Consider the following 24,312-nt stretch of genomic DNA (forward strand, 5'->3'; position numbering starts at 1 on the left):
CCGTCATTCTCTTCAGAATGGAACTGCCTTTCAGACGGTATGACTCACGTGGTCCTATCATGTATGTAAGGCGGGAAAATTACGAAAAACGGGATTTTGGGGGTTAAAAAATCCTTTTTTTTTTACCCCTTTGCCCCTTTGGTTCCCCCCCCCCCCTGTTTTAGCACTGACATCGGAACAAAAAATCTGGTAAATACTAATCTGGTAAATATAAGCAAAAGAAAAGAAGAAGAACTTTCAGACAAGATAAGCAGAAGTGAATCAGCACGTACAGAAAGAAAGAGTGGTGTTACTGATGTCCATATAATACGTTGCATCTGATGACAGGAGCCATCTTTATGTGTAAACATTAAGAGTAACAGAGAAATACCGCGACAAGAGATCATTATTATAAAGACCAAAATAAACATGGAACCGTCGAAGTAACTGTAATACCACTAAAATTATACAATACTGAAGAACTTAAAAATACATTACGCGTCTACATTGACCTGCAAGTGTGCAAGAACCAGTTAATTCTCAAAATGCAGATGTGGGTTGTCAAGGAAGGAGAGAGAGAGAGAGAGAGTACACTACTTCGTACTTTGTAATGCAATTTTGTATTCCCTCAACATATAAGAGAAAAACTGAACTTTCATATATTAATTAAACTTGAATTCGTGGACAGAATTGTAGCAAACAAAGGCGGTGGAAGAACATATGTTACCACATTAAGATTGCTAGCTGTAGGTCAACGTTTCATATAGCCTCGGTGCTGAAAAAAGAACATTAAACTCCAAATAAGATCAATCGTAATTCTTTTGTAAACTTTCTTGCTAAACGTTGCTACTAGCAGGTGCGAATTGAGAGACTTCACCAGAAAAGGATTTGTACATTATTTTAAGAAAAGAGTGTGTATATAAGTGTCATTTTGTGTATGAAATATGTACCGATATGTGTTATTTCGACATTAGGTATTGCATTCAGTGGTTAAAATCAATTGGTTTCAGGTTTGGCCAAAATGGTGATTTTGGTTCTTTTCGCACTAGTTTACGTAGCTCAGTCTATCTTATTTATAGGATTATTACGCTATGTACAATCAGGAACAATATTAAGTATAGGTTAGAGGTATACGAAATGATAGCTCCAACCTATCTTAATATTGTTTCTGATTGTACAGTCCGTAGCAAAAAATCTGCAACATGAGCATGTAAGTTTATTGTGAAACGACGGATTCTTTTGCTCCAAAATAAGTGTGCAAGGAAGGACGCTTAGGTTTCTCCTGGCGTAATTCGTGCCACTTAGACGTTATGTTGATTCCCTGCGCTGTTAGGCGTAGTTTCACAATAAACTTACATACTCATGTTGCAGGTTTTTTGCTGCGGACTGTACAAGTCCTCTGAAGCTAACCTCAATAGCGTTTAAAACCAAGTTAAAAAATTAGAGATAACTTGTTTTATATTTTCAGTTGGAAATGGTAGCAATGGAAAATCCAAAGGATCTGAAGAAACAGTTGGTGGTAGAATTTGAAGGAGAACAAGGTATTGATGAAGGAGGAGTGTCCAAAGAATTCTTCCAGCTTATCGTAGAAGAAATTTTTAATCCTGATTTCGGTATGTATATTTCATGTGATTTCAGTTTCTTTTAATACATCCATATCAGCCCCCGTTACTGTTTAAAAGAAAGATTAAAAAACAAAGATTAAAACAAAAAAGAGAGAGAGAGAGAGAGAGAAAAGTGCATCAACGGTGGGCTTATATCGAATTTATCGTAAAACTTGAATTCGTATGACGAAATACCTAGCTACTACTGTTCTTTAGTTAATTTTTCTTCCAATATTTCGAGTGCTACACGTATAGACTCCTCCTTAGGAACATACATAAGCTTAAGTTCTTTTTCACAGTAGAATCTTCACATTTTTTAGTGTCTACAGTGAAAATTTAATAAGAAGTTCATACATTAACTTAAAAATTTGTAATATGGATGTAGGTACACAAATAGTTTAATAGTATGACTTGGCTACATTGAGCACACAACTATTCAAATATGTCTCCTGGCGAGTGATTAGGACTATAACTAGGAAGATAAAAAAAATTAATTTGTTGATAAATCTGGAATATATAAAAATCGCATAAAAAAGGATATTAGTAGTTTGATTAGTGCACTAGTCTTTGTATATATATTCAAAAGTGATTGTATATAGTATGATAATAGGAGTAGGACCACAGTAGTGATAACATTTACTTCATTGCTTTTAAATTTCCCATGTTAATACAAGAAATTGTGAAGATCTTATTGTGAAAAAGCCTGTGTTTGTCCCTGAGTTGGAGTACTGGAGTTTAGAATTCGAAATATTGGAAGAAAAATTAACTGAGGAACATTAGTAGATAAGTTAGGTAAGGTAGATTAGGATAAACTAGGCTGATTAGATTAGGACTAACGTAGATTGTAGGCAAATAAAAACAAGTCGATGTGTTTGATTCTGAAAAGAAAGAAAAAAAAAAAAAAAAAAGAGATTTGAGAACTGGTTGAGATCGTGTTGTATAGATTAAGCATTAGGGTCGTCTTAAATTTCTTGCTGGGTCAGTTCTAAAATGCAAGCAGAATGAAAGAGCAAAGAAAACCTGATTGCTATGCGGGAGCGGGAAAGGTATTGGAAGAGCGTGATCAGGACAAAGTCAGGAGAGTTTGAATTAGGCATTTATTGCGGATTTCTGTTAAGAAATAAGAAGCTTCGAAATATGGACGTTGTGACTTTTCTAATAGTGGCTATATGATACATATTGATTAATTTACAAGTAAAACCACCTTACTTTGCATCCATGGCAAAACAGAAGTTTTCCAGACCATTTCATTGCCCTCTGGCAACTCCCTTAATTCTTTATAACTCCGTAACTAAACTGGAATCATGTTAAAAGGTTCCTTCATTTTTGTGGGATCTTACTTCAAAGAATTAACCGTGTCCTCTTGAAAAAAAAAGTTATTACTTTCTTGATGTAGAATTGTAATTTTTCAAGTTCAAACGCTTGTCTTCCTGTTAAAACATTTCTCAAGAGGTGCTAATTTAGCAGCGAAGTTGATAAAACGGTTACCAAAAAGGAACAAAACGGTTTAGAATTTCTTTTTTCTGATTCAAGTTGTTTTTTTTTTTTTTTTTTTTTTTTTTTTTTTTTTTTTTAATTTATGAACTTGTAAGTTAATAATAGCGATGATATAAAAGATGGGCGAAATTTCAGGAGGGACTGGATTTCGCAGAGTTCGTAGGGTGACTGTTGTAAGATAAGCAACAGTAAATCGCCAAAATATATACAAAAGCAGGATGAGTAGTAGGAAAAAACAGAAAGTGAGATTGTCGGGGTTAGTTCTTTTCAGATCACTCCTAGTTTTAAACAGGACTGGAGAAAGTCAGTATGAGTTAGGATGCAGTTAAATTTAGGGCCAGTTGGATGGAAATTGACAAACCAAAATTTTATTGTAGCGATAGTCCTATGTAAGGCTGATGTAAACATATATACATACAGAGTGAATGAATAAACATAAATAAATTTAGAATGTCAAAAGTGGGCAAGAAATAAAAGTATAAAAACGAAAATGTGCAAAGATGTAAAAATAGGTTAACGCTGGTTTTAATCAGGTACTTTCTCAAGGTGTTTCCATTATTTCGTTATACCCTGGCCGGCGAACGATGATTTCAGACAGCTCAGCTCGCGAGGACGACTGAGGAGTGCGGTGTTGCCATGTGCTTCTCACGAAAAGGGAGAATCGTCTGCTTCCTCGTTGAGTGCGGCCGGACTATGCGGGCGGCGAGATTTTTAACATTCCATACTAATTGTTAATGAAACAACGAATGAAAAACACAATATATTGTATAATATTAATTATGTCTTGCTTCATATACGATAACAGCAATACGATAGAGAGAAATCTACAGTGTATGTAAGAAAGAAAACGACAACAAATTTTAGTGTGAAAAACGCTACAGCGAACATTAAATATAATACACACCAATGTAGCATTTTTTGCTATACATAATGAAAAACTATTCGTACATACCTTTTGCTCTCACTGCTGCTCTAGAGGAAGAACACTACAATCTTCGAGTAATGCATTCTCGCCTTGGAACACTTTCCTCATTAGATGTGTCAGCCTCAGAATCACTATCGCTGTCCCTATCTCCAACATTTATTATAAGTCTGTTTACTCTTTCTTGCAAAATACCTTTCGATTCCCACGCTCTTTTTATATCACCCCATGTATGATCAATTACTTTTCGCCACTGTTCGGGTGAAACTTTTCCTATAGCTTCTTCTACGAGGTTTCGCACAGATGTTAACGTGAACAACTTGTTGTTTTCTGCTACAAAGTCTTTCACTTGGCCCTAAATCATTTCAGTAGCATTAAAATGACAATGATACGGAGGAATCCTAATTACTTTTGTGCCCATTATCCTTAACTATTTTGTCTATTGTGAATTGTACATATCTGTGTTTATGAAGCTTTACTATTTGAATAAGTTCGATTTTTGACATTGACGTGTTGAAACCTGGAATATTATTCTATAACCAATCTAAAATTTGAGCTTTTTTTGTTGCTGAGTGTAGGGGCTTTGCATAGTTGTACAAAATGATAGGACGCATTGTCCATCAAAATTACGGAGTTGGGCTTTATGTTTGGAAGGAGTGAATTGACAAACTAATCATAAAATTTTCTCCTCGTCATCTGATAGTCTTTTTATTATTATTAGAGACCGGATGTTTAGGCACTAAAATCCTAGAAAATAGGCAGGCAAATAGGCACTAAAAATTTAAAAAATAGGCAGTAAAATAGGCACTAAAATGTAGCTCGAAATAATGAAGATAAATACTCAATACCATTAAAAAAATAGATTCAAGTCATAAATAATGCTCAAAGAATATAGAAACATACTTCTTTGTCAATATCTTCTTTTATTGCATATATAAAAACGAAGCTTGCTATGCATTCCATATATATTGGGTGAACCTGGAAGATGTGCACATACTTCGGGAGGTGATTCGTGACATGAAAAGAAGACAAAAAGTCCTCTTGCATGTTGTGGAATTCCGCGTCGTATACGAGTGACAGGGGGGCCAACTTGGAATCGAAAATCGAATCCTGACAATTGGAGCGAGACATAAAAGTGTGTACATACTTTGGGAGGTGATTCGTGACATTCAAAAGGACGTTTTGTCTTCTTTTCATGTCACGAATCACCTCCCAACGTATGTGCACATCTATTTGTTCCGTTCCAATTGTCAGGATTCGATTTTCGATTCCAAGTTGGCACCCCTGTGATTCGTACACGACGCGGAATTCCACATGTAACAGGATTTTTTGTCTTCTTTTCATGTCACGAATCACCTCCCAACGTATGTGCACATCTATCTGTTCCAGTCCAATTGTCAATATTCGATTTTCCATTCCAAGTTGGCATAATTATCACTTGCACACGACACGGAATTCAACAAACTACAAGAGAACTTTTTGCCTTTTTTTGATATCATTAATCACCTCGGAAGTATGTGCACATCTTAGAAGTTCACCCTGTGTATATATTGTAACCTACCACATGCTTGTGTTTACAAACACCTAATATATGTACATATATGTGTATTATTTATGTATATAAATTATATATTTTCCGAATGAAGGCTTATTTTGAAGAAAATGCATAGAATAGGCAACATTAGGCACTAAAGCAATTATTTAGGCAGTAAAGGTCGAAATAGGCAAAATAAGCAAAATAAAATTGGCTTTAATCGAAACTTAACCCCCTATATAAACTTTAAAACGTTATTTTTGATCATATCTTTAATATTAAAGAATAGGCATTTTGCCTAATATCCGGTCTCTAATTATTATTATTATTATTATTATTATTATTATTATTATTATTATTATTATTATTATTATTATTATTATTATTATTATAATAACAGCAGTAAGGCGTTCGGTATGAAACCCTCATATGAACCTGCATGTAACAGAATGAGACAGCTGCCCGTTCCAAGAGGTGTTTTTATTGTGCCTAGATTGGTATCATCCATCCACTCCTGCGACGTAGTATGATTTGCATTAACCCATGTTTCATCTATCCACACGACGTTTTCTCAATGCTCTTGTAAAATGTCCCGCAAAAACTGTCATCTTTTGGCAACAACAACTGTTCTTTCCAACAAAACTTTTCGCCCAGAATACTTCTTTTCAAGATCCTTCAATACCAACGATAAACTAGTTTTTTCCGAGTGGAAATTCTTTTCGCTGGTAATAGTCATAAAGATGCCGGCGGATGGTATCTTTTTGAAATGCATCCAGATTTGTCACTCTTGAAGTTTTTCTTTCTTTCGGGAATTCTTAACACCTTTGAAGGCTCCTTCAAATTTTCTGGGCATTTTTCTTTAGTGATCCTTGTCACTGTGACTGTTCCGATATGCAGAGCTGCAGACACTCTGTACAACATTAGAAAGTAGAAGTAATGGCCCTCCATTTTCCTTTTCTGCCTCAAAATATTCCCGCAAATTATACACAAGTCCCCGAGATTGACTATTTAAAACAACAAGTTTTTCTTTTCTGCTTGCAGATGCCATTTTCCCTCAAGATCCACGTTTATACGAATCAACAACAAAAATTAACTCACCCACACAATATTCACACAACACGCCAAAGCGGAAGTTCTAAACAAAGGGACTTGACTGACCGGACAGCAGAAGGGTGGGAGGGGGTGAGTGAAAGTTTGGCAATGTGCGGTGGTTACCATGGAGGCGCGACAGGTTCTGAGCCTAAGATTGGTTGACCTGTTGTCATCTGCTCGCTCGCCGTGGTCTTGTGCAAAGCTGTCAGATATCATCGTTCACCGGCCAGAGTATAACTATCTGTAGATTGAAATCTGCAGATTGAGTGTATAAATATGAGAACTGAAAGTGAAACTTCATTATTTTCGTGAAAATGCTGGCCACAATCATAACACTACATGTACCCAACACCTTAATTGTCAAGTACCACGTAGAATGTATATTTTGGACTATTTAAAACCGCAATTGTTCCTAGATTTTACTGAATGACACAAAACTTCATACTTCTCTTATTTGTTAAATTAAAGTTGAAAGTTCGATTGTGTTTGTTATAATATTTTCTTTCCTCCCTAGGTATGTTTACATTAGAACAAGAAACGCAAACTGTGTGGTTTAATCCAACCTCATTTGAAAGCGATGCACAGTTTACCCTTATTGGTATCGTACTGGGATTGGCAATATACAATAACATAATACTTGATGTCCACTTCCCAATGGTGGTGTACAGGAAGCTTATGGGCAAAAAAGGAACTTACCATGATTTACAAGACTGGAACCCCGTAAGCAATTTCCTTTTTTCCTTTATATTTTGAAGTGTTGTATAACAACCGTTTTCAGTTTTTTCGTAGGTTGTGCCCAATGATTCCGCCAGACCCTGTTGGGGAGTGTCATTCCTTCCTCCAAGCCAATACCACAGTTTGAGAACTGCTGGTGTGGCATAGTAGTTAATATAAATACAGTATATTGTATTATATTCACTGACATTAAATCACCAAATAGTGTAGATCATGATTTGAATTGACTTCAATGACATGCAAGTTCACTTGCAGAGAGATTTTGGGCCCAGAAGCCCCGCTTATCTGAGATGCTGCGAAACATGAACGAAGGTATTGCATATAAAGAGATTTTTAAAGATGATCTTGTGGCTTCATCGTATGGAACTAACTTGTTAATTTGTGTATATAGATTCAAATCTTGGATTCATTATTATTATTGGTTTATCTTCTATTATTATAACAATTTTAATTTATTTGTATTTGTCATTATATGATGCAATTAATGTTGCTTTACTTACAAGTTATACTCAAACCTATTAGAATTTTTCTTTATTTTGTAAAGTGACTGTTTTATCAAATAGGATATTATTGGCTTAAATAATTAAATTTCATTTTACAGACTTTGTACAACGGACTGAAGGAGCTTCTCTCACACGAAGATGATGATATGGAAGAAACTTTTATGCAGACTTTTAAGATTTGCTATCAGGATGTCTTCGGATCAATATTGTTTCACGAACTGAAGGAAGGTGGTGAAGAAATATATGTGAATCAAGACAATAAAGTGGTAAGTGATGCCTCAAGTCCATTCATATTCACTCGTCGACCAGCCGAAAAGTTCCCAGCTTTACTTGGTTAAAATTTAATAAGTTGTCTCTTTTACACAGCAGTTCATTTACCCTCCGCGCCCTTTTAGAAGCGGAAAATTTGAAACCATTCAGACACGTGTCCAATTATTTTTAATGTATCTACCGAGTTTTCATCATTTTTACTTGAGGAACTCCTTAGATACTCCGTTTTTGGCATAAATTAGAACCTTCCTTACGAAATGCATTTTAATCGAAGTAACATGATAAAAACCCAGTTCAAGGAAAGTACTAACTGCGTTCCTAAATTCATTTCAGTCGAGTGAACGGTGTGGATTTCTATAACAGACGAACACATAAATAATAACAGGTAGTCTAGAAAGCATTGAGCTTTTTGCGCACGAGATGGCTGTAGAGTCCTAAATGGGAAGGGTATATGAGTGACAGTGGGTCAAATGTAACATCATTTGACAGCTGGCAGTTGAAGTTACTGCAGAACATATTGGAATTCCTATGTTCAGACGTAAAGTATTATACGGGAAGATGGGTGCGTTTCGGCACAACTGCACTACATTTTTACAATTTTATTTCGAGAAAGGCACAAACGCCGCGCAAGCCCATGAAAAGCAATAATGTGCTGTTTAGAAGCAAGATACTTATCAAAAACAACAGCAAAAAGGTGGTTCAATCTCACTTTCGTTCTGAAAATTTCGCCAAGAAGCTCCTTGCAGTGGGCGACCAATCACAGTAAAGGTTGATGATATTCTGGCAAAAAGTCGAGCAAGGCAGGCATGTAAGTAGTCATGACATCAAAAGTGATCTAAAAATCCTTCACCAAACAGTGTTAAACTATTTGGAGAAACCAGGCTACAAAAAGATGGTTAACGTTTGGGTGCCACATGATCTGACTCAAAAACATTTCCTTGATCGAATTTCTATCAGCGAATCTCTACTGAAACTTAACGAACTTGAGCCATTTGCGGAGCTGTTGATCACGAGTGATGAAAGTGGATAAACTCGAGATCTGTGCTGTTCACTATTAGAGCGACTTCATCTAGCAGTTCAAAAGAAACGACTAGAACTTATATTTTAAAAAAAAATGGTTACTGTATACCATGCTGACGATGTCAGACCGCATACACCTTTAACAAGCTATCATAAATTTGAGATAACTTTACTGGGAGGTTTTCATGCATGCATCTTATAGTCTAGAGCCTTGTATCGTCAGACTATCATTTGTTTCGGTCTCTACAAACTTCCCTAAATAGTATTAAATTAGGTTCGAAAGAGACTTCTGAAAATCACGTGTCACGACTTTTTTTTTTTTTTTTTTTTTTTTTTTTTTATACCAGAAACCACAGAAGTTCTATAGCGACAAGATTATGGTGTTGCCGGAAAAATGGCAGGTCATCGACGAAAATAGTAAATATGTGGATTAAGGTTCGTGTAAAGGGATAAGCTTTGCCGGTAGATGTCACTAGCCTTCATATCTCTTTCTTATATTTTTTTTTACCTTTAAAGAAAATTCACGATTTCTCTTACAAATTTCCGCCTAGAGACTTCAGATTTTTTGAGAAGGAACTTCATAACCTATCGAAGACAACAATCCGTGCCGATTTTGTATTTAGAATTGTCTTCATTGTTGAAACAGTTATATTTTTAAAGATTTGATATCCATTTTAACAGTTAAGCCATTTCAACAATGAAGAAAATTCTAAATGAAAAATCTGCACGGATTGTTGCCTCCAATAGGTTATGAATTTCCTTCTGTAAAAATTTGAAGTCTATAGGTTGAAATTTGTAAGAGAAATCGTTAATATTCGTGAAAGGTAAAAAATACATGAGAGAGATTCGAAGACTGTAGTGACATCTATCTCATTACACCAACCTTAATAATGTTATTTTCAAATCACAATAAAGATATTCTCAATTTTGACCTCCGAAGGCTTTTTAGACAACCTAATATTATAGAAATTCCCCCTTAGAAGTGAGATTTTCTAGAATGCTATGACATGTATTCAATTGTCTTCATTAAGTAATTGACCTGTATATACCGAGTTTCATCTTCAATCTCAGCTCACGCTAAGAGGTTTATGGTGGAAAAACACTTTGTGTGGGGGTTTGCCCGGGGTTTTCCTATTTTCTGTCATATTCTTCATTCAACCATCTTGTCATTTTCATCATCGCCGTCTCCTTGAACCTACATGGCATAATTATGGGACGTAAAAGTGAAAGTTTTTTTCTTTCTTATCTTTCTAGCGTGAGGGCCTCGTAAGATACTCTGTTTTTGGCATGCATTTTAAAACATCCCTTCCTCCTCCATTAGAAAGCACATAGAAAATTGTAAACTGGCTGTTTTCTCTTTTAGACTAGATCTCTTCGATGTAGGTACCTAGAAGTATGCAAAGGGATAATGAAAGGTAGCAAATCCCATTTTCCAGTGTGTCCGATAGATTTCCAACTACTGAGATTAGTAAACAAATTTGAAATTGGTAAACCAATAAAAGCATACACCGATATACGATTATAAGACAGCAACTCCTAAACTCAACTCAGTTTTTTGGTAGGGATGTACCGCTACCCGATTCTGAAGAGGCCGATACTACCGATACCGATACTTTTGGACACATTTCTTATATATTGTCAGGAATCTTCAGAATAATGAAATGATCAACATTGTATTAGGGTATATTAGATATAAGGCCAAAATTTGACATACAAAGACAAAAAGCAGAATTTCATATTAGGTTCCACACAAAAGATATATTTCCTCTAAATTTTATCCAGTTTACATAAAATAACTAAAAAACAACAAATACTTATATAGTGTAAAACTTAATTCTAAGAGTCAGTGATTGTTATTTATAGAGTGATAATGTACTTTGATAGTTACATTGCATTTACTAGTCTCTATTATATACATACAGTGGCGGCGTTTGAAGTTAAAAGTGGGGGGAGCAAGATATGATCTGAATATTTGTATATCAAAGTTAGTTTTCCTGATTGTTTCTAACACTTTGTTTGACGAACGGTTGTATAATTAATAGGATACTGTTTTCTTAGTCAAAATACCGTATATCGTATTTCATATTTTATTAAGTAAATTGACAAGAGCAACGCAAGTAGGTACTAGCCCTTTGTACTCTTAAACAGCGAAGATCTGAGAAGAGATTTGATTCCTTGCTCATGAACATCTTAAAATTCTGTCTGAAAAATTGTGTGATTTGGTCAGTGGCCAGTTATTCAGTGGCCACCGGTCACGATTTGGTAGCAAAATGTTCACCATCCTCTTAGATATTGCTCAACATCAATATCATCTCTCTATGACATCCCGTTCCGAAGATATTGGCCAAAAAAAAGTTCCGATTTCGGGAGATTTAAGAAAACATATCTCAGGAACCGTAAGTCATAGAGAGATGATATTGGTATTGATCAATACCTAAGAGGATGGTGAATATTTTGATAACAAATAGTAACCGGTGGCCATTGGTTATATCTTCATTTTCAATATATATATATATATATATATATATATATATATATATATATATATATATATATATATATATATATACAGTCATAAAAAGTGACAGCTTAATATAGCTAATTCAACAGATCCCTTAATACGCAGGTGCCAAATATGTAAATGTATTATCTATTGAATTTAATCAAATACATATAATATACAGTTTCACACAAATTTCGAAAAAAAATATTCTTTTTAAGTTCCACTTGGCAATACTCTTCGAGCATTCTGAACTGTTTCTTTCTTGTTTTCTGTTCAAAGAAAAAAGCCAACGAAAAGGGCTTTGCTGCGTCTCCGAAAAGGGCATTGTTGTGTCTGCTAGTAAAAAAGAAACATGTTTTTCTTCCACCACCATTTTGTAACTGCGGAATATCATAAATACTTTAGGCGAAACAATGAAAAAGCTATAAGTTGATTCTTATTCCTTTCTTTTTAATCAATGTTCCTTACTATTAGAAAGAAGAAAAGACATTTTAGAAAATGTCTATTTTTGTGCAATTAAAGAATAACTTGTGAAAGACTTTTCTTGTTTTGCGAAATGTTCTCTCAATTAGTTTCAAAGCGGCTGACTAACATATGGAGCCCTTGTAAGAAGAAATGAAAGTACGCTGGAATTATTACGCTCCAAAAGGTTAATTTCTGTGCCATTCTCCTTGACAATTAAAACGCAATTCATGTAGGTTTCTTAACTTCACGGAAAGACAAATAACCAATACATACTCACGCCACAGCAAATATTATATGGCACCATTTTCTTTCTATGCACCAGTAATACATACAAAAGCTTTACATTTCCAAATTAAACTATATACATTAAGGGTTCACTTGAAAAAGTGGGGGGCATCTGCCCCTCCTGTCCCCCTAATCGCCGCTCCTGCATACGTATAATGCAAAGAGATACTACCATTACAAATTTTTATTGTTTAAAAAGTTATGCGTGGTGAACCAGGTGTTGCTGTATATACCATAAAAAAATAAGAGTTATATGTATACGTAATATAGCAAACCACGTATATTAAATACCAGACGTAATATAGCAACCATGGAATGGACCCTTCCTAGAAAATTTTCTTCGGGCGCCCATGATCCTGACTGAGGACCTTAGCTTTTCTTCACCAGTATTTTGGCATGGAGGGACTAAAAGTATCAGTTGAGTACGAGTAGTGCAAATCAACGGCGTACACATGCATAAAGAAATCGATTGTACAGTACAATTGATAATAATTTAGATCAACTTTAAGCCTAAAAGAAATCGATGAAATATGTGTCACTGTTAATACTAAACAAATTGAAAAAGTTCGGTAAATGTATCTGTAAATATCGGTGTCCATTTGCCGATACCGATTACAGATACTCTCAAAAGTGGCCGATATCACCGATACCGATATATGGTATCGACGGTACCGTATTTTTTGGGGTCATAGTACACAAGACTAGCCGGTGATATAGTCAGGGCTCATAGCGAGTCACTTTTTTAACTAAAAGTTACTTTTTTTTCCAAGTAGGTCACTAAAAGTTACTGTTTTTTCAAATTTGTCACTAAAAGTTACTTTTTTGGGAGGTAACGTGATTTTTTCGTGTGATTTATGTTTTGCATTGACAGTTTTCTAAGAAGAATATTATAAAAGTAAATGGAAAAAGACAGAAACTTGTTACTCATTACTCTTCTTAAAGCTTCAGTACTTGCTGCCACATGTGGAACAATCAGCTTTATTCTCACATCAGCTTTTATTCTTTCTAAAGCACAGTGGATGTTTGGTGGATGCTTAAGCTCTCAGGGTGGGGTTAAGAACCCTTCTGTGTCTATTCTTTCTTCTATCATAATAGTCTTTTAGTTTTCTCTCGTAATAGTTAACGCTTCGCTCAACGTTGTGTGTGTGTGGAAGGGGGGGGGGGGGTCATCATGTTCGTCTTGTGTTATGCTTCTTGTATGTTCTTAAAAGTAGGTGATGAATTTGAATATTTCATTACTTTGAGAACTCTCAGTGCTAAGTTAAATATAATGTCCGGGATGAAGATATTCGGAAATAGGCCAGAACTGGTTCCACTTACTCAGAAGCTTCTTACATCTGCTAAGTCTGCTTACCGTAGCTACAAAGCATACTTAGAAAACCTAAAGAAAGGAGGAAGCTCAAAAAAAAAGAAGTATAGAAGAAAAGATGAAACAAAACAACAAACAAAGAGATGATGGAGAAATTGACAAAGGAAAAAAGGGCATGATGGAATTTTGGTCATCTTTCAACTATTTACAAGAGACCAGACCACTATAAGCCCTGTATAGTGAACGTTCATCTAGATGATACTTCGCATTTACCCTGGTTACTGACATAATTATTTCTTGCTATCTAGACCAGAGTTCTCAACCTCATAATTCAAATTAGCTTCCCAATTGCTTCACAATATCGGGTCAATACTCAAAAATTCTTACCCATCGGGAATCGATCCTCAGCGTTTTCTGATGTATTATTAATTCACTTCTACAAAGATTATTATGCAAAAAAATATTAAATTTCCTAGTCAAAAGTCATTCCCTAGAATATCTGTTAAAAGTAAAAGGTAAGAAGAAAAACTGTAAACAGGTATAAGACACTTGTAAATCACGAAACATAACATTGGTTGAATTTGTCACTAACCGAGTATAGATATTTAATCTGCCTAGTTCAGTTATTAGTGGAGTGCAGGTTAGTGATTCTTTTTAGTTTATGAATATTTACCCGCTACGTTTTCGTAATATTTATAATACAACTCAACTCAAATATGTCCACGTGAATTTTTGTTTTGAGTCGTGTGGTATAGCAGGATTGTTGATAATCCCCTGACAATAGCCGATATGCTAGTGTAAATACTGTGTGCAATGTATGTACAGGCTGGTTCAAAAAATAAAAATATTGCACACTCACCTTGCTGTAGAAGGCTATATTCTGTCAACCACACTAGGGAATTATAATACTTTGGTTTTAAATAAAGCTCTCAGTTGGCCGATGAAAATCCAAATTTGTTTGATTCGATTCCAATTGTAGGTAAATGCATGGCTTTTCAAAGAGAGATGGGTGACTAGGTATTGGAATTCCGGAAATAGCTACAAGAAGTTTGGATTGTGTGAAGTATAGTTAGAATTTGGCGTTGATTGAACAGCTGTACGTCGTTGTTGCCCTCATCATTGGTCTAGTGATAGAAGTGCGCGCCTTTGGTGCACGTGGTCCCGGATTCGATTTCCCGGTGAGAGAGAAATGAAATTTGAATGCATTGCGGTGGTTCAGATTCCAGCTTAAGACTGTAGGTTTGCGTCTCATATAGGCTCGGTGCTCAAAGGGATGCTAATTTTCAATAAATAAAGCAAGCCTATGTCGTCGTCAAAATTTTAATGACTCTCCGGTCTCTTTTAAATCCAGCAGAACTGTTAGAAGAAATGTATAGAAATTGAAAACAAATAGTGAGACAAAGGTAACGACTACTTTGGAGTCAGGGAACTACTGCACCGACTTATTAGTGCAGTAGTTCCCTACATGTTTTGACTTGACAACTCACTTTACTAAGCGTCCATGATATTGCGACACAGTGATGTTAATTTGTTTATTAATAATGATATACATGTAAATTACGAGGGGCAGTCAAAATGTTCCCGGAATATTGTTGAAGTTTTGGCATTTGTGATGCAATTATAATGAATCTTATACAGTGCAGTTCTTAGGTTTCCTAATTATTACGGCAACCCAAAAGCATAAAAAGCGTAATGGCAATTTAGATGTATAGTTGGTACCTTGAACATGGTTGTGGTTGTTTAAGGGTCCGGAAGAAACTTAATTTTAAAAGCATAATAAAGCATAATTTTAGAAAATAAAACATAAAGCATAATTTAAAATATATAGCACAATTCTTGGAAAATTCTGTTTAATTGCAAGTTTAACATATTGTATTAGTATGTTTTAAAACCAATATTTACAATGCAAAATCATTGAAAACATAACAATGCAACAATAAAAAGCTTACTTTTATTTCTGCAAACTTTTCGGTGTAATCTTTTGATATAGAGACAAGAAAAAAGAAAAAGAAGGGAACTTTCCGCCAACAATGAATAGTACGCGAGAACTCCACACTATATTGTTGTGTATACTTCTTGAACTTAAGCATTTTCCGTACTTTTTGGTGGCATCTTGTACTTTCCCTTTCTGTATATATGCACCTATAAGGCGCACACAAGTGATAGAAAAAACTGACTCGAGTAAAGCATATCTCTTTACAGTGCATTAAGTAGAAAGTTCAGTTAATATGAAAGAAACTGGTTGCGTAAAATATTAATAAATAGATCAAGATATTTAGAATATTTATTGTACAGTAAATATTATACATTATACACGATTAATGTAAAACAATGACTGAAATTAACAATAAAACATAATAAAGCATAATTTGGAAAAAATAAAGCATAATATGGGTTGCTCTACTAATTATGAATATGACAGGTGTGAACAGGTCACAACAGTCAGTTTACTAGTAGTGTAGCTAAACGGAGGAGTATGTGGTGATCAGTTGGTGCATTGTCACAGTTTGAGCAACGCGCAAACATCTAGTTCTTGTGCAAATTGGGGAAATCTGCTTCAGATACCTACTATGATAGCCTTCAAGTCAGTTTACGGTGACAATGTTTTAAGAAAAATAGCAACGATACTCGTTTCGCCATCGTAGAAGACATCAAAACCAACGCGTATAACGTTTACTCCATAGGATGATAATCCTAAGAGAGCAAACATTACATTAGATAGTCGTAAATAGGATGTTTGCTCGAGCGTTGACGATGAAACAAGTTATATAAGTAATAGCTCCTTTCAACGTCAACTACACATAAGCAAAGATTCCAAATACAACCTTAAATATGCTTACACTAAAGATTCAGCATCATAATTTCCGAAGGATAATAAACACCACAAACAATAAGTAAGAATTATTTTCAGTACCATGTACATAAATTGATTACCACGAGGCTTGAGGATACAACATGCAAATCACAATCAATACGCATAAATGGACTTGAAATTTTAATAATTGATCATACTTACATATCCTACTATTAGGTATTGGATATTATACTATAATTACGTATCGATGGTTTCTATATATTGTGATATAAAAGGATGAATTACGTAGTTATTGTATTATGTCTCGCAGCAAGTTAATCGAGCTGTTGCGTTGTTAGTCCCTTGGCGCCAATTAGTGTTGCCTACCGCCAAATGTCTTTAGTTCTCGCTGTTCGCGTGAGTTTCTCGTGTTGAGTGACGTAAGTGCGGACAGAGCTGTGATTGGCTGGAGAAGCGCTGGCCAAGGTCAAGCCAGTCGTCTGCATCCTCTGAGCGAGAAAACGCACACATAGAAACGTAGTCTGCTTGCAAGTGACAATCCTTTTAAAATAAAAGGGAATTAAACTGCTTGACCCACATACAGCCAAAATAATGTACAAACAAGTTTATGACACGCGACGGCTGAGCTTCGGAAGATCTCGAAAGAGAACTTTCTTCGATGTTTCCAGCAATGGCAGGAGCGGTGGAGGAAGTGTATGTATTCCGAAGGTGATTGCGTAAATGTGTACTTATATTGTGGTAATAAAGAGCGACAATAACATTTCGGAAACTTTTTGATTGTCCCTCGTATAAAGATGTAAACCTATAAGTTTCTATAAAGTAGTAATGTGATGTTGCTGGAGACATTGACTGATATAGGCTATCTCAGAATTGATTTTAACTAATTATTAAATGCTTCATGATTTTGAAATTCTAAAATTTAGCGACACCGGTTGGGAATCACTATGAATATATTATTAGTAGTATTAGTATTATTATTTTAATAAAGAGGAGCTAACCTTAGTTCAAATTATTTCTCGTTTCTTTTTAGGAATTTGTTGACTTGTATGCAGATTTCTTGTTAAATAAAATGGTTGAGAAGCAGTTTAAAGCATTTCGCCGAGGCTTTCAAATGGTGACTGACGAATCACCTCTTAATTTGCTGTTTCGGCCTGAAGAAATCGAACAACTTGTTTGCGGAAGCAAGGTATGTCTGACTCTGACTAAAATACGTTTATTGTTAGTAGTACCAGGAGTGTGGATTAACTATATATAAATTATTATTTTTTTTTTATAAATTGAGTTCTATATAATAAATAAATGGTCGTGTAAAAATAATATCATGAAATGAGCTCCAACACAGATGTGTCGTAGATCTATCAAGTTGCAAAGTCAGGGGAGAAGCCAACATACTGAACTTAAACTGGTTATTTTATCCATCCGAAGCAAACAACCATCACGAATATAGTCTAGAAGAGTTAGAAGAAGTGCGACCGTTGGTATGTCCGAGTCTATGGAAATTTAATAACAGAATTTCAAATATTTTTATTTTGGATTACTTCATGATGTTAAACATTGCTCTATATATAATTTTCTTTGACTTACGATAGTAATATGTAAAAATATAATCCTTCAAGTAATGCCTCCTCTTCTGAATATATATGTCTGAAGGAGGACGAATTGAAAGATGTGTGAGAAAATAGGTACAGGTACGAGCAAAATAATTGACACATCTCTTTAATCTGAAGTTTTTTGGAAAATATTTCTATTTTCCTTATATGTTTGAAATTTTGGAAGGTTTCCACAGCAGGAAAGATGACTGACAAACACATTTTTAATGTTTGTGCTCAATATTATTTTAAAATTATGAAATTAGAAGCGAAAAAACCTTAATTTAGCCGAAATTACGAAAATTACCAACTATGTTGGAAACTGTATTTTTCTAGGCCAGGAGGGAATTATGTAGTTCAACGTAGAACTGAGACCTCCACGTCAGTGACAGAACAATGTGGATTTATATCCACAAACAAATCCTTAATCAAATATTTCTAAGATTTCTTACATCTGCAGACTCCATATTTAAAGAAAAGGGTAGAACTTATCTATCAAATGGGACGAATCGGAACACGATCATAGATGAAAATCACGTCTTATAGTTGAACAGATGTATAGCATGTAAGAAATTGGTAGCGTAGTTGGTTAGCGCAAGAACGTAAAATTACATATTTTTTATTTTTATTTATTTATTTATTTATTTATTGTATTTTGTATGTGAGAAAAAATGAAACTACTACATATGTTTAAAACTCATCATGATATCAAAATAAGAAAAAAATGCCCGATTCCACCTACTGTACGGGGCCGCAGTGGCTCAGTGGTAGAGCGTTCACCTCTGGTGCTTGGGGTCCCGGGTTCGATCCCAGCCCCCGCCAAGTGAACTTTGTGGTGGACAAACACCGTGTGCGTGGGTTTTCTCGGGGTTCTCCCGTTTCCTCCCACTTTCTTCATTCCACCATTTCATTCATTACTCATCATCACCGTCTCCTTTAGCCTAACCGGCATAACCGTGGGACGTAAAACTCAAATATTTCATTTCATTTTTTTTCCCACCTACTGTACTTTTTTTCGCCCAAAAGTTTCGCAATTATTATTATTATTATTATTATTATTATTATTATTATTATTATTTTCAGGAATGCTCATTCCAGTAAATTCTATTTTTTAAAAGTAGTAATGTAGGGAATTTTATAACAAATTTTCACATTACGTATCGTCTTGAAAATGATATGATTGTCTCGTCTCGTGGCATCACTACTTAATGCATTATAGAACTTTCCCCTTTATCTACTTGTTTCATAACAGACTTCCCTATTAAATGTTTAATTTTCTCTGTAAACATTTATTCAGGTGAAAGTTCTGTGAGGCATTTAATGAAGTAATTCTATGATACTTCGAGACGAGACACTCATAGTTTTCTTGATGAGACCATATTCACGAGACGAGAAGAGTCGAGATTTTAAACTGTCTCGTTTCATCTCGTAATAACAGTAGTGATGCCACAAGACGATATATCTAGTGTATCGTGTCGATAACGAGAGGAGACTTCTATGTGAGACAAACATATGTTTCGAGACGAGATGGCATTTGCACGAGACCAGATGAAAGAGCCTTCAATTTCGTCTAATCTCGTCGAGCACTATTAAATTAGGCAATTTTGTCGTAGGAAAACTTTAAGTATCAGTAACCGTCAAAAACGTTTAAATAATTGAACAAGTAATGAATTCCTGACATTTCATTTCGAATATTTTAAATGTAGTTATTCACTAACAGTTACAGAAATGTTGCGCCTAAGGTGGAAACGGGATTTTTTTTTTTTTTTAATTCCATGAGCGCCAGTAGCTGAAGATATGACGTTTAGTATATAGTTTATATGAAGAAATTAACAAATATGCTCCTAATCTACAAAATGAGTTCGTGAGAGCGTAAAGAAAAGAAATTATTTTTTTGAACAAAAATAATAATTGCCCACACTCTGCTTGAATCGAATGTATTGTCGATGTTCACATCAAGCAGTGGAAAGTGTTGTTTTTCAAAGACTCGTTTGATTCAAGACTGGCGTCATGAAACAACCATGTGTTTCGTTTTACCTACGTATTCTATCAATAACTGATTTTGCGTTTGTCGATGAATATTTCGTAAGTTGTAGAAGATCGCTCCATTATATAAAGAAAACGAAAATATCTACCTTAATGGGGACTCGAACCTATGTTCCGCGAGATTACAAGCATTATGCCTTAAACCCCTCCGCTATTCTGTTCATCTATCAACAGTTCACATAAACTGTGAAGTATTGGACAGTTCTTTTACCTTGTAGGAAATCATTTGATAACGAATAATTTACTTTCGTTGCTATCAATACTTTGATTGAATGTGAAATGTACTCATACACAATAAATAGTTTTCTAACTAATAAATAATGCTTTCGTGTTTTAATTTGTTTCTTAGATCAAAAGATCCAATATATTTCAATCAAAAATTTTCTTGTATGCCTTATATCTGGAGAACTACATATAGTGTAACCAAACTCAAACTATTACTTTACTCAGTATTATGTCCTTATTCCGTTAAAAAAAAAAAAAAAAAAAAATAATTAGGGGACGTTCAAAAATTTTGTGGCGCCTGATCCAAAAACTAGTTATTGGCCAAGATCACAATCTTTGTTAGTACTAATATTTGAACAGGACTTTAGTATAAGTTTTATTTTGAATTTTTTTTTTGGAGCATTAGTCGACCATTGGCCCCATCATGAAGGGGACAAATAGACTTGTTGCTGACGTCTTCATTTACCATAACCAACCAATCGATTCACATCACTTTTGACTTATCTTTCACATTTTCTGAACTGAAGTTGCCATCAGTCCTTTCGTTCATAATTAAGTAAGAATAGCACAAATATGGTAAAGTTAAATGAAATAGAAATATAAGAAAAATTCTGTATCGGTCAAAAGAAAACGTAAAATTAAGAAAAAAATATATATTTAAAAGAGTTTGCAACTTAAAAGTTGCCAAGTGAAATCAAATTCTCACAGGTATTTTTAAAAATTTTCCAGAATTTTGACTTCAATGAACTGGAGGAAGCAACGGAATACGATGGCGGATATACTTCGGACAGTCCTATAATAAAGAATTTCTGGGAAATAGTGCATGAAATGCCAATTGAAAGTAAACGGAAGCTTTTGCAGTTCGCTACTGGTAGTGATCGTGTTCCAGTTGGTGGACTAAGCAAGTTGAAACTTATGATAGCAAGAAATGGTCCTGATTCTGACAGGTAAGTGTGTTCTGTTCATTGTATAATGAAAAATTAGGATATTGCTTTCATTCGTTGAGAAACCTTTAAGAACTCAGTTTAATTCCATTTGTCTTTTATTTCCTACTAACTGAAATGCTTGTTCTTCATACGGGAAGAATAGAATTATGGAAAATGTTCAAGAGGTACGTTTAAACCATCGCCCCTTTTAGGATGCGTATTAGAATAGAAGTGCAATGATAAGACCTATCATGTACTAACATGTTCAAAAATTCATTTCGAACGATGCATTCGTTATTCTTTGAAGAAATAAAATATTAAAAAAAAAAAAAAAAAACGGAACCCCCTTTCCCCGTTATGATACTCACTTTAATGAAAGTGTAATGATAAGAACCCAGATCAACCCCAATGCAAACTATTCAAAAATTTGTTGTCAATAATGCGCCCATTTATTACTTTTGTAATTTGTAGTGGCAAATGTAAACCAGCTTAAGTTCTTTGCTGGCTGACCAGTAAACACTCACAGAACATAAATGCAGTGTGTTGTACTTCACCTTTCCCCACTTCCAGTTGCTCCTTTGAGAGAGAACGTCTTTGAACATTTGCTTTCTTAGAGCAGTAAGGTAACTTGTCAAAGTTTTTAGTCATACTGTTGGTGATACTATCCCAGTTTTTATCTAGATTTAACTAAAGCTTTTTCTTTTTCTCCTAGTGCAGTAAGATTTACATATGCTTCTTTCTATTAAAGATTTTTTTTTAGGTAACATTAAGAACTTACCTTGTATCCTGTAAAGACGGTTCGTTTTCTTCAGAGTTTTAATTTGTCTGTCACTGTAGCCATTAACAAGAGCCGTTTGAACTGTGAGCTGGCTATTCGTATAGTTTCATAGCGATAGTTTCATATAGTATAAGTTCCTTGTAATGTAAAATAATAATAATAATAATAATAATAATAATAAATAAATAAATAAAAATCCTTAAGTATTTTGATAAGCATTAGCTTATGACAATAGTAATCATGGTATACAGGATGTTGATGAACTATACCGACAAATTGCAAATCTTACATCAAAATAACAGCAAAAGTTCATATGAACCTATGCGGAAAACTACATAATTTCAAAGCTAGGGCTGTCCAAAAATCGTGGAAAAGATGTGCAGTGGGTGTGCAAGAGATGCCGTGCAGAGTATATTTCCCAAACATACTCTCAACAAAATTCACAGATATCCTTTGACTTTAAGGTAGGTTCAAAGTAGTCAAAGGTAAAGTTTCACAACAGTAGGCACGGAATACTTCGGCGGGAGATTGAAAATGTTAGGAACCTCCAGCATCATGGTCTCTCGTGTTCGGAATAACGTGTGCTGCGATGTATTTCATGTTTTTATTGCATGTTTTTTCACGTATAAGAGTGATGCAAACATCGGAGCATGTGTTTCTGAACGTGGTTCTGGCGATCCCTAACACTTTCGACTTCCCACCGAAGCATTTTTTGTCCACTGTTGTCAAGGCTTACCTTTTGCCTACTTTGAACCTACTTTTAAATCAGAGCATATCTAGAAATTTTGTTGGGAGCATGTCTGGGAAATACACCATGCAGAAAATCTCTTGCACACCCATTGCACGTTAATGAAATATGAATTTTTGGATTGCGTATGTATGACTTCCTTTACGCTGATATAGATTGCCAAATCATGGTTTCTCGAATTCGAAAGTGCGTGTGTTGAAATTTAGCTTTCCCACGATTTTAGACAGCCCTAGCTTTGAAACTATACACTTTTCCTCACAGATCCATATGGACTTTTCACTTGTCTTGATGATTGGAATCACCTGTTACAGTTTGTCCGTCATTGAATTAAGAACTATTTTCCTAGAACCGTTTGAATTCCGTAGCCTTCCGTTGTTTATAACGATTCTTGTCAGTTGCACCTTCGTTGCGTTTTCTTCAAGATGTTGGATGTTGGGTGCTATTCATTACGTAGTAGCCCTGTACACAAGTACATATTCAGCTTTCGCAATTGAATAAATAGGGCAGGATTACAGGTTCGTCGTCAATGAGGGAGACGCCCTGAAAAGGAAAGGCATGATATTGATGTGTCAGGAACTATTGCAAAATAAGTACGACCATTAAATAAGTGAAAACCCATTCAGTTTTCAACATTCTTAATTCTGAGATTGAGTAATTATGCAATAACGACGTGAATGGAAACTGACATGATTTATTATTCAGTACGATTAGCGTAATTTGGTCACATAGCTGTAAGACAATCCAAGTCCTATATTCAATCAGTCGCATAATGCATTGGTTATTCCGTGGCTTCATATAAATGTTCTCTTTTCATATATAATAAGGCATGTACCGAATTAAATCGGCCATTTTTAAATTGATGTAGTACCTTTTATTATGCATTGTACAAATTTCTGTTTTACATTTATTGAGAGCAAGTACATTGACTTAAAGTATGCTCAAAGAAGCAATGCAAAGAGTTCATGGATTGTATTCATGGCGCAGCTTCTTGCGGATTCCCTTCATGAGGATTTTGACATACACTTTCTTGATCGTCCTGGCAGCAGTAATCCACTTTCGCTGAAACTCCTGAATGGTTTTCGTAGCCTCACCTGTCTTCCTCAAAACGCCTTTCACTCGCGCCCAATAACGCTCGACAGGCCGGCATTGCGGGACATTAGGTGGGTTCATGTTTTATGACAAATTCGATCCCGTTGTTCTTCATGAACTCTATCGTCGCTTTGGCGTAGTGGGCTGGGGCGAGATCAGGCCAGAATATAGTGGGAACATCGTGCTTTCGAATTAGTGGCAGCAATCGCTTCTGTAAGCACTCTTGGACATAGACCTGTGAGTTCACCGTACCCTTCGTGACAAAAACTGAACTCCTTTCTCCACACGCAGATCGCCTGCCACACAAGATATTTCTCGTCGAATTTCCCCACTGTGACCGTTGTTTCGGATCGTGGGAGATGCTGCCCAGGTGAGACA

General features: G+C 35.1%; 1 protein-coding gene across 4 annotated transcripts in view; it reads left to right on the top strand.

Moving 5' to 3' along the window:
• The window catches only part of Ube3a (ubiquitin protein ligase E3A), a 98,994-nt gene that overhangs the window by 66,250 nt on the left and 8,432 nt on the right, over positions 1-24,312 (top strand). For all 4 annotated transcript variants that reach the window (XM_081738605.1, XM_081738607.1, XM_081738604.1 and 1 more), the window contains exons 5-9: positions 1,448-1,592; positions 7,143-7,348; positions 7,965-8,132; positions 17,564-17,719; positions 21,123-21,340. In XM_081738605.1, the coding sequence (XP_081594731.1) occupies positions 1,448-1,592; positions 7,143-7,348; positions 7,965-8,132; positions 17,564-17,719; positions 21,123-21,340 (893 nt within the window). The remainder of the gene's footprint in view (positions 1-1,447; positions 1,593-7,142; positions 7,349-7,964; positions 8,133-17,563; positions 17,720-21,122; positions 21,341-24,312) is intronic.

This window comes from Thermobia domestica, chromosome 14, assembly GCF_964235325.1.
Source record: "Thermobia domestica chromosome 14, izTheDome1.hap1.1, whole genome shotgun sequence".
In the NCBI taxonomy this organism is placed as follows: Eukaryota; Metazoa; Arthropoda; class Insecta; order Zygentoma; family Lepismatidae; genus Thermobia; species Thermobia domestica.